At 51.0% G+C, this 13,402-nt stretch overlaps 7 protein-coding genes across 7 annotated transcripts; 5 read left to right on the top strand and 2 right to left on the bottom strand.

Moving 5' to 3' along the window:
* Positions 1-861: 861 nt before the first annotated feature.
* Positions 862-2,170, top strand: CC77DRAFT_924956 (hypothetical protein; the record flags this gene model as incomplete). Its single annotated transcript, XM_018533833.1, has 5 exons — positions 862-1,153; positions 1,217-1,239; positions 1,299-1,807; positions 1,889-2,067; positions 2,127-2,170. The coding sequence occupies 5 exons, from the start codon at positions 862-864 to the stop codon at positions 2,168-2,170; spliced, it is 1,047 nt and encodes a 348-aa protein (XP_018391308.1).
* Positions 2,171-2,593: 423 nt separating this feature from the next.
* On the bottom strand, positions 2,594-3,908 carry CC77DRAFT_11219 (CBD9-like protein). Its single transcript, XM_018530105.1, has 3 exons — positions 3,551-3,908; positions 3,194-3,500; positions 2,594-3,140 (listed from the first exon to the last, which is right to left on the bottom strand). The coding sequence occupies exons 1-3, from the start codon at positions 3,588-3,590 to the stop codon at positions 2,783-2,785; spliced, it is 705 nt and encodes a 234-aa protein (XP_018391309.1). The 5' UTR covers positions 3,591-3,908; the 3' UTR covers positions 2,594-2,782.
* Positions 3,909-4,810: 902 nt separating this feature from the next.
* Positions 4,811-6,363, bottom strand: CC77DRAFT_1027032 (kynurenine 3-monooxygenase; the record flags this gene model as incomplete). Its single annotated transcript, XM_018526348.1, has 3 exons — positions 4,811-5,938; positions 5,987-6,201; positions 6,258-6,363. 3 exons carry the CDS (start codon positions 6,361-6,363, stop codon positions 4,811-4,813), a joined length of 1,449 nt encoding a protein of 482 aa, XP_018391310.1.
* Positions 6,364-6,859: 496 nt separating this feature from the next.
* Positions 6,860-8,237, top strand: CC77DRAFT_925729 (methionine aminopeptidase; the record flags this gene model as incomplete). The annotated part of the gene is made up of 4 exons (XM_018533874.1): positions 6,860-6,994; positions 7,050-7,451; positions 7,504-8,050; positions 8,104-8,237. 4 exons carry the CDS (start codon positions 6,860-6,862, stop codon positions 8,235-8,237), a joined length of 1,218 nt encoding a protein of 405 aa, XP_018391311.1.
* Positions 8,238-8,512: 275 nt separating this feature from the next.
* On the top strand, positions 8,513-9,546 carry CC77DRAFT_978226 (ER-derived vesicles protein-like protein ERV14; the record flags this gene model as incomplete). Its single annotated transcript, XM_018535996.1, has 4 exons — positions 8,513-9,033; positions 9,124-9,279; positions 9,335-9,401; positions 9,454-9,546. Exons 1-4 carry the CDS (start codon positions 8,933-8,935, stop codon positions 9,544-9,546), a joined length of 417 nt encoding a protein of 138 aa, XP_018391312.1. The 5' UTR covers positions 8,513-8,932.
* A 528-nt stretch (positions 9,547-10,074) lies between these two features.
* Positions 10,075-11,442, top strand: CC77DRAFT_923999 (transcriptional repressor rco-1; the record flags this gene model as incomplete). Its single annotated transcript, XM_018533780.1, has 1 exon — positions 10,075-11,442. The coding sequence occupies one exon, from the start codon at positions 10,075-10,077 to the stop codon at positions 11,440-11,442; it is 1,368 nt and encodes a 455-aa protein (XP_018391313.1).
* Positions 11,443-12,999: 1,557 nt separating this feature from the next.
* On the top strand, positions 13,000-13,290 carry CC77DRAFT_1056011 (hypothetical protein; the record flags this gene model as incomplete). Its single annotated transcript, XM_018527874.1, has 2 exons — positions 13,000-13,078; positions 13,136-13,290. The coding sequence occupies 2 exons, from the start codon at positions 13,000-13,002 to the stop codon at positions 13,288-13,290; spliced, it is 234 nt and encodes a 77-aa protein (XP_018391314.1).
* Positions 13,291-13,402: the final 112 nt, after the last annotated feature.

A 13,402-nucleotide genomic window follows, 5' to 3' on the forward strand; every position in this document is an offset into this window, starting at 1 on the left:
ATAAACTGGAAGATCCGGAGCATCCAAGCATGTCGGCCACATCGGCGGCATGTTCAAGTGGTGGATGACCCACGGTAATTTGGATTGTGATGCTGATCCTCACCCCAAGCTTGATCACTCTCAAGATGTGACGCTTCACATGCTGTAGGTGGATGTGACTGACGAAGTTCTACTCGATGAATACTTGCACAAAGTTGACAATAGTCATGCTGGCGACCTATTGCACTTGAGATGTCTCTTGACTCTCTACAGCACCTTTTGAAGCACTTCAGCAGACAGGCTATGGATCATCCAGTCTTCGCAGACTCTAGTCTTCAAGGGGGCTCGGCGTTCATTACACCGACTCCTATCTGTTGATTAGATAGAAGCCAAGTGCCTTGGAAAATATAGCGTAAGGGCGCTTTGCCTCCAATGCCACGGGCGTAATATCGTTGGCGGCAAATCTAAAGCCTGCATCCGGGCATCCGGGCTCGTCAGTGGTCAAATCAGCAGTATGATTTGGCAGCGAGCCTGACAAGCTGCAACGACCTTCCCAGTGCACACTCCAGAATTTGTTGTTCTTTGGTTCATCTTACGAAGTGGGCAAACAATATGCGTTGCATGCTTCCCCAGCCCAATCATCATACCATTATATATTAAACCTATAATATGCAGAACTGATCGATCAGGATCTCCCCGTGGTCCGGCAGTTGTCCTCGTGGACGACCCCAATTCGGCGATTACTATTGCGTTCTCATTATAAGAGAAGTTACTACAGGACACGGCTGTGAACTCTGTGTCTCTTCACTCATCATCGTTCATTTCGTCGAGTATCACTCGCACCTTCACGAGTCGAAAACTACGTTACAATCGCTAGTCACAATGCAGTGGGCTACCTTACTCGCTGCAGCAACGGCCCTCGCCGGGAATGTTGCTGCACAAAATATGTTGCGATTTGCTTGCTCGCAGCTTGTCGTCGAACGAACAGATCCTCTTGTCAACCCCGGCGTGAAGTACACACCTCATCTTCATCAGATCGTCGGAGGTGACTCCTTCAACATCACCATGGACCCCGCAAACGACCCCGCGCAGCTTTCGAAGTGCACTTCCTGCAGCTTCGTCCAGGATAAATCGAACTATTGGACTGCTGTGATGTTTTTCAAGGCAAAGAACGGTAAGTTGTGAAGGCACGAAACGTATGTGAGACATACACTGACTTTGTACCTCCGTCTTCTAGGCACATACATTCGCGTGCCTCAGGTACGTAACATCATAGCGGGGAAGAAAACACTAGGGCACGCTTCTAACACATGGCTCAGATTGGAAATGGTGGACCACAAGGAAAGCTCATCAACGACGGCGGTCTTGATGTCTACTATATCCCCAGCGGCAAAACCACCGCTTTCAAGAAGGGTTTCCGCATGCTTGCAGGCTCAGCTACCAACACCGACAACAGCAAAGTCAAGCTATCCAACATCTGCCATCGCTGCTGGACTTCCCCCTCTGAGAGTACCTTCGTCGGTGGCGCACCTTGCTCAGGGAGTGACACTGTCGCCATCCCCAAGGACCCTAAGTGCAAGCTTATCCGCCAGACCATCATCTTCCCTACTTGCTGGGACGGCAAAAACCTCGACTCACCAGACCACCAAAGTCACGTTGCTTACGGCCAAGGCTCAGGTGCTAATGGAGGTGGTGCCTGCCCATCCACTCACCCTGTCAAGCTTCCTCAGATCATGTACGAACTGATGTGGGATGTTAACAAGTTTGCCGACAAGAGCTTGTGGCCCACTGATGGTTCAGATCCTTTCGTTTACAGCATGAACATTGGGTACGTCTTCTCGCGAGGTCCACTTTCACTTGGCAGCCTTGTCTCCAGCGAGATAGAGCACGGCTAATTATGAACTTCTAGCGGTGCTGCTGCACACGGCGACTACGTCTTCGGTTGGGAAGGCGACTCTCTCCAGAAAGCCATGGACAATCAATGCAACCTCAACACTGCATGTCCCAAAGCTGGTCTTACCGTCCAGCAGCCCGCTCAATACAACGCTTGCAAGAAGAAGCAACAAGCTCCTGAAGACGTTGACGGCTGTAAGTACCTCATCAATAATCTGCTTGAATGTAGCACGAAGCTAACACATGCACCACAGGGCTCAAGGAGATGCCACTCGGTGACATGGCCATCAAGGCTTAGACGCGATCGGTCCCTACAAATATCTCATGGCTGCGGCGACGCACTTACTACTAGCTTGGTTCCCCATTGCTGAGAGTTGTTGAGGTGGTGCTTTCTGCTTACCACTCGTTTGGCATTGTTCTATATAATTCTTTAGATCACCGAGGACGATGCGAATGCACCTTGTTGTTACCAGAATTTCTACCCTTGCCATGTAATCTGCCCGTGACGCCGTTACTCCGTGACTATTAGCCATAGTCGCCTCCTATCCGCTCATCTCCACGTCTGGCCTTGTTGCGCAAGAAGTTTCTGCCTACCGTATCTGTCTAGGAGTCTTGACACTTCAAGAGCAATAGTACGAAGTCGACAGACAAAGCTCGCTCACATAGCTGGGTGGCGAAGCACCAAGGGCGTTTCTAGCAATTATGTTGAGCCATACTGAACACACCGGGGAAGCTTCTCCCCAGAGCTCTAACATGTGAAAACCAGAAGTTCATAGCGCAGCATCAAGCAACTTCCAAAAAACACATGGACTTGTGCTATGTCAAATATATTCAAGGAAGACGCAAAGATATCTACAAAACCCCCATTTAGCCCCTCCCTGTCAGTCTACAGCTTATACGATACGCAAATCTAAATTTTCCCTGTGATATTCCCTGTCTCTCCCGTGCTCGCAACCCCGTTCTTGCTCAACAAAGCTTGAAAATTCTGGTTTGCACCCGCGGAGAAGTCATGCGTGATGTAGTTGTACACATCATGCACCGGAATCGTTGCGCTAGTCGAAGACGGGTTCGACACTTTTCCCTGCGCGCAGGCAAAACCAAGACGTTTGCTACCGCTGGGATCAACGCGTACAGTACCGGATGAGCCGGTGTACGTAGTGCAGCCAGTACATTTGACGGTGTATTGCCAGTGTGTGTTGTTTGACTTGTTGCCAGTGGTCAAAGGCGTATAAGTTGCAGAGGGATATTGTTGAGGCGTGGAGTGGCCGCTTTCGTACGTGTCAGAGAGAATTGTGGCTATTTCTGGATAAAGGTGACTTACGTGGCCCATCGTGAAGATACAGTGGGTTTTTGGCCGTTAGGATATGCGACTGTGAGAGGGTTACGGATCATACTACCGCCCCAGGCAAGACCGACCCAGCCGAGAGAGTTGGGCGCAACAACTTGGAGCACTACGTCGTAGGGCTGACCTGCTGGAACATTGGCAGGTTGCGCTATGCGGTAGATGATGTTGGAGCTGAGTGTTGCAGCTGCCTTGGTCTCGGAGAATGTGAAGCCTGTTTCCGAGTCCACGTAGCTCACAGCGCGAGGCGCTAGATGCTGTGATTCTGACGTTGGCCATGCTTGAGCTACACGTTGTCAGTTGGAACTGCACTCCGTGTAAGCCGAATTTACTCACCAAGGCCGGCCAAAGCCGCGAGACCATAGGTGAAATACATTTCGACAGTATTGTCAATCTAGAAGATTTCGTGCTGTCTACAGATAGAGCAACCGCACAAAAAGATGAGCTTGAAGTTTTCAAAGGAGTGAAAAATATTGTGCGTGTCACAAGCAGAACCTGGAGCGACAAGATGCCTTAATAAAAACAAATCGAGACTCGCCAAGCTGCCGCGCTGGAGATCCATCCACTCGACAACCATAGCGCAAAGTACAGAGCGGCGATATACAAGCACGCGTGCAAGATAAACTAGAATAGCAACCAGCTTATCCAGGTTAAGACCTTACTGCCACGCGTGACTGACCTCACTGCGACCCGGATATGAGGTTCTGAGGCTTCTGGAGCGTGGGCCTACATCCAAAGAACAGTCTGTGATTACAAGCCCAAGCCATGCCAAACTCTCCTTGGTGAATGTGACCTTGCGAGTACGGTGAACACGCTGTTTCTGGAAGGTCGTGAGCGTCGGTACCATGTTTGTTGTGTGGGCTGTGAGAGGTTGGCGAATTTATCCGCATAGTGTGTAGAGTGTAACATAGATGGCTTTGTGTATCGAAGAAGTGGAGATGCGTTGCCACACACCCGGGAGACATCAACGCGACTATGAAGATACCAGTATTTCCGGCTTGACTTGCACCGAATGCGAAAGAAGTTGATGATAGATTGCATCGAAATGGCTGTAACGCAAATACACTGCTCATGGAAGTGCGTAAGCGAGATGATCGTGACCCTGGACCATATCGACTGCTTGTACTCCAGATGTAGTTTGTCGAAAGTTGATGCCACTGCAAGCGAGCGCCACAACATGCACTCACTCCGAATCGCTTCCCCACATTTCGCTTGTGGGGCAGTAACACATCCACGCGGAGCTCACGTGGCTTGCCGCTTGTGGCGCTGCGAAGCTTATCGTCATAGCGTTGTGGTGGGATGTGGTTTCGTATTCGACTGCAGAACCTTGATATTACAACCTTCCTTGTGTTATCTTTCCTGGGATAGCGGTTACCGGCCCGCGAATGAACTTTTGAGTAGCCAACATTGAGGCCAGGAAGTAGAGTATATTCTTGATATGAAGAAAATCTTTTGCGAATAACGGTGATATAAACCGCTCGTGTAACGACATCTATATGATAAGGTTACGTTAGCGCGAGTGAGAACCAGCGCTTTGAAGTGATATAATATTACAGACCGCGCACAAGTCATCGCTCATGCTTTCGCCATTGCAGCTCACCCTTCTGTGATCTTTTGCATTCTCTGTGCAACTACGCAAATTGACCTCATAATTCCCATCTTCGCTTGTTGTGCACCGCCGGATTTCGCAAACCAGAACGCAGTGACGGCGACAGAAGCAAGCGCTAAGCCAACTACCCCGTGCAGTATCTTAGCTTGTCTTTGGGACGCTTGGATAACTTTGGAGTATCGCAAGTTACTAAACGTGACGCGCGAATACTGAGTAGCCCAGCCAGCGCTCGGGACGTAAAGGTAGAGCTGCTCTTCCACCCACTTCCGCAATAGATATAGCGGTTTCTTGACATCACTTGCCATCTCGCGATAATTACCCATGGCAAGATCGTTAATGGCGTGTGCATCGGGAGTTCGCTCTTTAGTGTATTCCCTTAAGGCCTTGGACCGATCGTTTGGATGTTTGTCAATGAAGTCAAACAGAACGCGAACATCTTCCAGTCCAGCATTCATCCCTTGACCATAAAACGGTACCATAGCATGCGCGGCATCGCCGACAATGACGCCACAATCTTCATAGTGATATGGAGTGCATTTGATCGAGATTAAAGGCAGGTGCTGATTGGACGTGTACTGCTCGCGGAGGTCGTTTTCCGTGATCAGGTCTGGTACAACGCCTGGGAACTTCTCATCAAAGTACTCGACGACTTTTCCAGATGCATCCAACTTCTCGAATCCTTCTCTAGTCAAGAACAGCGTAGACGTGAATGTCTTGTCGAGGTTCGGAAGTGCAATGAACATAGACTCATCTTGAGGCCAGATGTGGAGGTAATTTGGAGGTATACGGAAGTCGCCGTTGGGCGAGGGAGGAACGTGAAATTGGCACCAGAGTTTGTCAATGTACTCTTGCTGGAACGACATGGGAACAAACTTCATCAGGTGATACCGAACCGCGGAGTGTGCACCATCGGCACCGATCATGAGGTCGAAGTTGATCTCGAACTCGTCGCCCTGCTCTTCAGGAGACTTAGTTCGATGCTCGAACCATGCTGTCTTCTTTCGAAAGTCTGCGCCGACCAATTTGTGGTTGAACATGAGCTTTACATTCGGCATGGCCTCCAGATGGTCGAGCAATGTTTTATTCAGACCTGTTCGATCCATAGCCAGCAAGCTCTACTCGAATCAGCACAAAACCAGGTTGAACGATGAAATCATGCTTACTCTTCCTCTCGCATCATAAATCTGCGGTTGTCGAACATACTCTCCATTTTTCCTTATATGAATCATGCGACCATGCATGGGAAATGTTTCCGCCAGTACCGCATCGGCAAGGTCGGATAGTCCTGTCTCGCGAAGGGAGTGTATACCTCGCTCAGAGAGAGCAAGGTTGATGGACTTTGAGAAGTTTAGTGGTGTAGTATTAGGGTCTCGGAGATCTAGCTAGTGTTAGGGTACTCGCTAGCACCGAGATGGTCCACAGGTCATGTCTTACCTGCTCTTAGTTCGTAGACATCTACCTCATATCCACGCACAGCCGCATAGAGCGCCGCCAGCGAGCCAACTGGCCCGGCTCCAACTACGACTACTTTCTGCGTCATGATGAGAGGCAGCGCGAGCGATGATGGATTAAAAAATGATGGATTCACTAGTTCGTGTTCTGAGGCGGGGTGGTGTGAGGTGGGGAGTAAGAGAAGGGGAGAAAAAAAGAAAGGTAAAACCCCATTTTCTACAGGGACGAAAAAAGCTGAGACACGGGTGACAATTATCAAAGCATAACCAGAAAGTCAAAGAGTCAGATAGGATGGCAAAGTAGGGCTCATGAAGCACGTCAAGACCGAAAAAGGTAAGCGCGACCTACGGTTAGCCGCTACTTAGTAATCTTTGATCGGCAGCCGGCGGCCTCGACCCCTGCAACGATTTCCGACTCGACGATGCGGCGTACGAGCGAGAGTAGCAATCCACCAGACCTTTTGTGTGCAACCCGTTACTCCACACGGACAGTTTTGTAGCGCGCTCTAGTCTGCAACGTCTGAGAAAATACAGGCCACTTCCCGCCTTAGCCATCCTCTTATTACTCTTATACCACCACACGCGATGGCCACAGACGCCCCGCGCAAATGCTCAGGCAATGACTGCGAGAACGATGCCGGCTCGCTGCAATGTCCAAACTGCCAGAAGATAGGAAAAGAAAGCTACTTCTGCTCGCAAGACTGCTTCAAGCGCAACTGGGTATATAGTGAGATTGATTTTACATCGCAGGCAAAATAATCTAACGGCCTCGCAGAGTGAGCACAAGAAGGTCCACAAGTCACAAAGTAGTATTCTCCAAAACATCTTTACGCCGAAAGTAGTTTCTCACCCGGATCCAGCTACGGGTCACTACAACCCATTTCCCACGTACTCGTACACCGGCGCTCTTAGACCCGTATACCCGCTCTCGCCGCGCCGCGAAGTCCCCAAGCACATCAGACACCCAGACTACGCCAAGGATGGCATACCGCGTTCGGAGCAGGTGTTTGTCAACAGGAACAAGATCACGATTCTGAACAAGGAGGAGCAAGATGCGATGCGCAAGGTGTGCCGCTACGGCCGAGAGATCCTGGATATTGCAGGGAGAGCGGCAAAGCCTGGAGTTACTACTGATTACATCGATGAGATCGTTCACAAGGCTACCATCGAGCGCGACGTAAGAGCAGCGGCAATCATAGCAAGACAGAGCGATGTGCTGACAGCAATAGTCTTACCCGTCACCCCTCAACTACTGCCACTTCCCGAAATCCGTATGCACATCGCTAAACGAGGTCATCTGCCACGGCATCCCCGACCAGCGCGTGCTGAAAGATGGCGACATCTTGAACGTTGACATCTCCGTCTACCACGGCGGTTTCCATGCGGATCTAAACGAAACATTCTACATCGGAGACAAGGCTCTGGCCAACCCAGACGCGGTGCGGGTAACGGAGACTGCACGAGAGTGCTTGGACAAGGCTATCGAGATTGTTAAGCCAGGCATACTCTTCCGCGAGTACGGAAACGTCATCGAGAAGCACGCAAAGAGCAAGAACTGCAGCGTAATCAGGACGTACTGCGGGCACGGTGTCAACCAGCTCTTCCATTGCGCGCCCAACGTTCCTCATTACGCGAAGAACAAGGCAGTTGGATCAGCAAAGCCTGGCATGTGCTTCACCATCGAGCCCATGATCAGTGTTGGTTCGCACAGGGACAAGACTTGGCCCGATGAGTGGACAAGTGTGACCCAAGATGGCTCTCTGACTGCGCAGTTTGGTAGGCTCTCACCCATTCGTCCAAATATCCTTTTCAGAACTAACATTGTACAGAACACACCCTACTCGTGACCGAGGATGGCGTAGAGGTTTTGACTGCGCGACTACCAGACTCGCCCGGCGGTCCAGTACAGATGCCGGGAACCACAAACGGAGAGACGAATGGCGAAGCAAAAGCAGCTGCTTAAAAGAAAATTTGGGAAATTTGGGATCACACATAGCTTCACGATACCACCATCACTAATGGATTGCGTGGCGTGGGTCGAGAAACGGGGCGTTGCTTTACTTGGCAATTGACAGATGTGGTGGACTGTTTCCACAGCATTGATCGTGATAATCTGTGTAGCAGTACAAATGGCTGGAATTTATGTGTCTGCGCATGATGTTTCGTTTTGTTTCGTTTCGGCGAGCAGTCTGAACCACCGTGAAATCATCAATCTTCCGTTAAGCTTCGGTCGGACGATGTTGGCCCGCTCATCGCACACCTGCAAGCGAGGCGAATGACGCTAACGGTGCCTGCCCGCTGTCCAGGGAAGCAATCGTGTCTCCGCCTCAACGTCATCCAAACATCTTTGCCCAACTCCCGCCAGAATTTGAACGACCTTGCTAGCCGCCGTTGCTCTTCAGGATTCTATTATCGCCATACGGTCGTGCAGATCCACCACCCACCCACGTCATCGCAACTTCTAGCTAGGCCCCGCGCACAAGCTAGCTTCCCGCGTTCTAGCTCGGCAGCCTGCAAACACACGACCGCATCCGAGTCCTGAACATCTGTCGTCTATCTGTCCATTCGCAAACAACAGCCTACTGGCGATATAGCTAGTCTATCTTCCACCTTCTTCATACGCTATAGCCGTGCTACGCAGCACACGACTCTTTCACAATGACTGGCGAAGCATGGTTGTACCTGTTGGCGGTGCTGATAAACGCCGTCAACCTGTTCCTACAAGTCTTCTTTACTATCATGTACAGCGATCTGGAATGGTAAGTGAGCCCCAAGCATACGACCCCATGGCATAGCCTCCTTTGCGACACAACCTGTACCTTGATCAGCACATGCTAATTTTGCGCCAGCGACTACATCAACCCCATCGATCTCTGTAACCGCCTGAACACCTACATCATCCCCGAAGCCGCTGTCCACGCCTTCCTGACCTTCCTGTTCCTCATCAACGGATACTGGATTGCGCTGATTCTGAACCTGCCTCTATTGGCCTGGAATGGAAAGAAGTACGTCACAAACCAGGGCTATGACATGGAAATAGGACAATGCTGACAGTAACAGGATCTTTGAGAACCAGCATCTTTTGGACGCGACGGAGATCTTCAGGAAGCTCAACGTGCACAAGAAGGTACGATAAGAGGGTATACTGAGTCCAGGAAGCCAGGCTAACACGCATGCAGGAATCCTTCATCAAGCTGGGTTTCCACCTGCTCATGTTCTTCTTCTACCTCTACAGCATGATTGTCGCCCTCATCCGTGACGAGTCTCACTAGGTGGGGATCACGCCCTTCGTCTTGATTGTGGGGATCTTTGTGGCTGTACTGGTTGCAGTGAACCTCGAGGCACGAATTCAACAGCGGTTAGAGAACGGCGGATAGATGCACTTGATATCCGGCTCAGATAGACGAGCCACGCGTACGCATATTGCTAGCGGGAGGACATGAATAGTTGTTGGGTTGAGATAATGTGGAATACCCGAGGCAATGGGTTTGGCGGCAGGAAGCGCATACAGGAAAGGATTGAACGATTTTATGTCCTGATGGGGTATGATAGCGTTATGTTAGCTCTCGTAAATGGAACCCAGTTTTCACATGTAACACTGCGCATCCTACGCATTACATAGTGAACATGGTCCGTGCGTCGTCACCCACATTTTCTAGTGAGCTGGGAGCTTCCAACTTCAACACCGTACTTGTCACTCCTCGCGTTCCACCTCTTAGTCTTTCCAACCACCAATATCGGAGTCGTCGCCGAGATCTAAACGCGCCGCGACCCTATTCCGGCTCCCAAAAACATTTACCATGGCAGCCGGAGGCTCAGGCCGCGTGCCAACCGGATTCGCTGCAGAGACATACATCAGCGACCATACTTTCCGTCAAGGCCAGCGTGCTATCGAATCAGGCGCGGGATCGAAGAAAAGGAAGCGAGAGGGCAAGGGCGACTCGAGTGTTGTAACTGGCGCTGGCGCATACAAGGGACCCTGGGCGAAGTATGAGGAAGAAAGGCCAGACGCTGCCTCAGATGACGAGTTTGGATCGGATGTCGAAGTAGAGATAGTCTACGAGGAAGACGAGATCGTCGACAATGCTGCACCCGTGCAAAAGAAGCTTGCTGGCACGGACTACCGCGATACCGAAGCCGAAGGCGAGACGAGCGAGTTTGTCGGCAGCCAGCAATACGACTACCAGGGACGGACGTATATGCATATCCCCACGGATCTCGACATCAAACTTACCGGCGATTACGAGCCTAAGAGTTTCATACCGAAGAAGCTCATTCACACCTACAAATACCATACCAAGTCGATTACCCAAGTGCGCTTCATACCTGACAGCGGTCATCTCTTACTCTCCGCTTCGGCCGATTCGAAGATCGCACTATGGGACGTGTACCACCAACGCGAGCTTCTGCGAACCTACTCGGGCCATACCAAGTCGGTGGTTGACATTGACTTCAATCCCAGTGGTACACAATTCGTATCCGCCAGTTACGATCGTTATATGAAGCTATGGGACACAGAGACTGGAAAGTGCTTGAACAAGTTTACAACTGGAAAGACACCGCATGTCGTGCGCATCAACCCTAGTACACCACACGAGTTCCTGGCCGGTATGAGTGACAAGAAGATCCTACAATACGACACAAGAAGCGGAGAGATGGTGCAAGAATACGATCACCATCTCGGACCTGTCAATACTATTACCTTCTGCGATGAGAACCGCCGTTTCATCACCACATCAGACGATAAGTCCTTGCGCGCTTGGGAATACGGTATTCCTGTACCCATCAAGTTCATCGCCGAACCTTACATGTTCTCTATGGTCCGCTCCTCACCACATCCGTCAGGCAAATACGTTGCCTTCCAATCGTCCGACAACCAAATCACCGTATACAGCTCTACGGACCGCTTCCGACAAAACCGAAAGAAGAGTTACCGAGGGCACAACGTGGCTGGATATGCTCCAGATGTGGCGATCAGTCCTGATGGGCAGTTCATCAGCTCTGGCGACAGTGGAGGCTACCTGTGTTTCTGGGACTGGAAGACGTGCAAGATGTATCACAAGATTGCGGCGAGCGATGCGCCTGTGCTGTCAGTACAGTGGCACCCTAGGGAGACAAGTAAGGTGGTTGCTGGTGACTTAAATGGTGTCTTGAAATTGTACGATTAGACGGGGAGATTGAAGGAGCGGATATAGCGATACCCTAATGCATTCGGATACCAGTTGATGATCATCTTAACTCCATCGGCGATGTTAACTCCATCGGCCCGCATAACATTTCCCTGGCTTGACGAGCAACCCAGAATGCAGGTGTAGGATGCTATGCCTCCACTTTCTCGCTGACCACACGCTGGCAAAACAAGATACCCAATCTACACAGCCCACTGTTCTGTGTATGGGCCGCATAGTTGGCGAGACGTTCGGTCTTGCGCCTCCCGTTCAGGACTTCTCCAGCGGTTCACCGGCTATGCGCTGGCAAACCTCAGAACAACATGCGCGCTTGCGCAATTCGCAGCCGCGCAATTGCCACCTTCATAAATGTCTCTTTCGAGTTAGCAATGACAATTTGCCACGTGAATGGCGTTAAGCCTGGCAGCAGCCTTGGCCAGGTTGATTGCCATTCGCAGCCCAGCGACCCCGCCATGTATCAGCGACCTTCGACTGCGCCTTCCCCCGTATCTCACAACACCGCCCTTTGCCTCTTCGTCTCTTGTTTTTTCCCAATCGTATGCGCATTTCTCCCATCTTTGGCCGCCGTCGATATACTCCTATGATGCTGTATTGCGGTGAACACTTCGCAATTCTGCCAATGGCTCCAGGCATCCATCTTTCCCTCAGCCCCCACACCCATTCTTCTTTCGGCACCGGTGACTTTTTTGTTCACCAGTTTATCCGCTTTGTCATTATCCATTCCTGGCATCGCTGTCGCCTAGGGCTCTGTGCACGTCACTTGATAGCGCGTCTCGGACTGATTCCTTGCTGCCTTCCCATACGTTCGTCCTGCTTGACGTGCCATGCAGGAGAAGACGGCGTAACACAACCACCCTACTCATCACCCAAGTCATTGACTCCGCCCTTTCTAGCCGCAACGCGGCTTTAGCTCACCCCGACCGAACTGGTTTCTTCGGTGAACTCACACACACCGGCGATGACTCTTCTTCTTGGCAGATCGAGCAGGTGCCAAAAAGGGCTGCCTAATCGCTGATTCGCTCCCTACGCGTGTCCTGCCTCAGGACCTGTCCCGAGGGAACATAGCCACGCGTGTGAATCATCGCAATCGCGCAGTCATCCACGTCGTTCACGCGCCTGGCCCAGCTATCCAGGCAACGGCGTTACATTGAGCGTAGGAGAGCTCCGATGGCAGCGGAACAATAGTCAATAGTACGAAAGGTGAGTCTTGTAGAGTGGCGGCCTCAGGTTTTGTCTGCCTGGAATAAATAGTTGTAAGGTTGGTGATTGCTTTCTTTCTTCTCTCTATCAGTCAATCGATCAAACAATTGTTCAGTCTACAGTCATATCAAGCATCTTTGAAAGAGTCAGCTGTTCTTGTGTGGTCTTAATCAACAGTACACCTTCGTCACACCCACGATACGCCCTTACCGTCTCGTATATACCCAAATCCAGCTTCATCGCCGTCAACCACATTCTATACGACGATCACTCATCCCATCCTTCTGGTCGTCACTGGCCACTGAACGCCTCCAAGTCGCTCAACACCAATCAACGATGTCGTCGAGCTCGTCTTACGGCTCCTACGGTCAGGGAAAGGGCGCCTATGCATCCCGCCCCTCGACTTCATCTACATGTACGTTGCCTGCGCCTATCAGAGCATGTCTCAAAGATGAGTCTAACATACCTGCAGCCTACTCTGCCGCTTCCTCGAGCCTATACACAAACTCAGGTAGCTCGTCACGCAGCAAAGCGTACAGCAAGCCACCCATCATTCACAATGGTGGTGGTCAGATCTACGACCCGAACACGTCGACGTCCGCGCCAAATGGAGGATACTACAAGTAGGCCAAATGCTGATGGCCTGGTGTTGACTCCTGTCTTCAGAGACAGCATGATGTCATTTCGTGGTCGTGGTGGTTACAACTTTCCTTCGGGGTGATTGACAGGTCATGGCGTT

The sequence above is a fragment of the Alternaria alternata genome (genome assembly GCF_001642055.1).
Source record: "Alternaria alternata strain SRC1lrK2f unplaced genomic scaffold CC77scaffold_1, whole genome shotgun sequence".
Classification (NCBI taxonomy): Eukaryota; Fungi; Ascomycota; class Dothideomycetes; order Pleosporales; family Pleosporaceae; genus Alternaria; species Alternaria alternata.

Excerpts from the sequence above, each read along its gene's own strand:
- CC77DRAFT_11219 (XM_018530105.1), bottom strand. The coding sequence starts at position 3,590 with ATGTATTTCACCTATGGTCTCGCGGCTTTGGCCGGCCTTG. Across the intron at positions 3,501-3,550 it reads CGCGGCTTTGGCCGGCCTTG|CTCAAGCATGGCCAACGTCA; the intron begins GTGAGTAAATTC and ends GACAACGTGTAG. Across the intron at positions 3,141-3,193 it reads GTATCTTCACGATGGGCCAC|CGGCCACTCCACGCCTCAAC; the intron begins GTAAGTCACCTT and ends CACGTACGAAAG.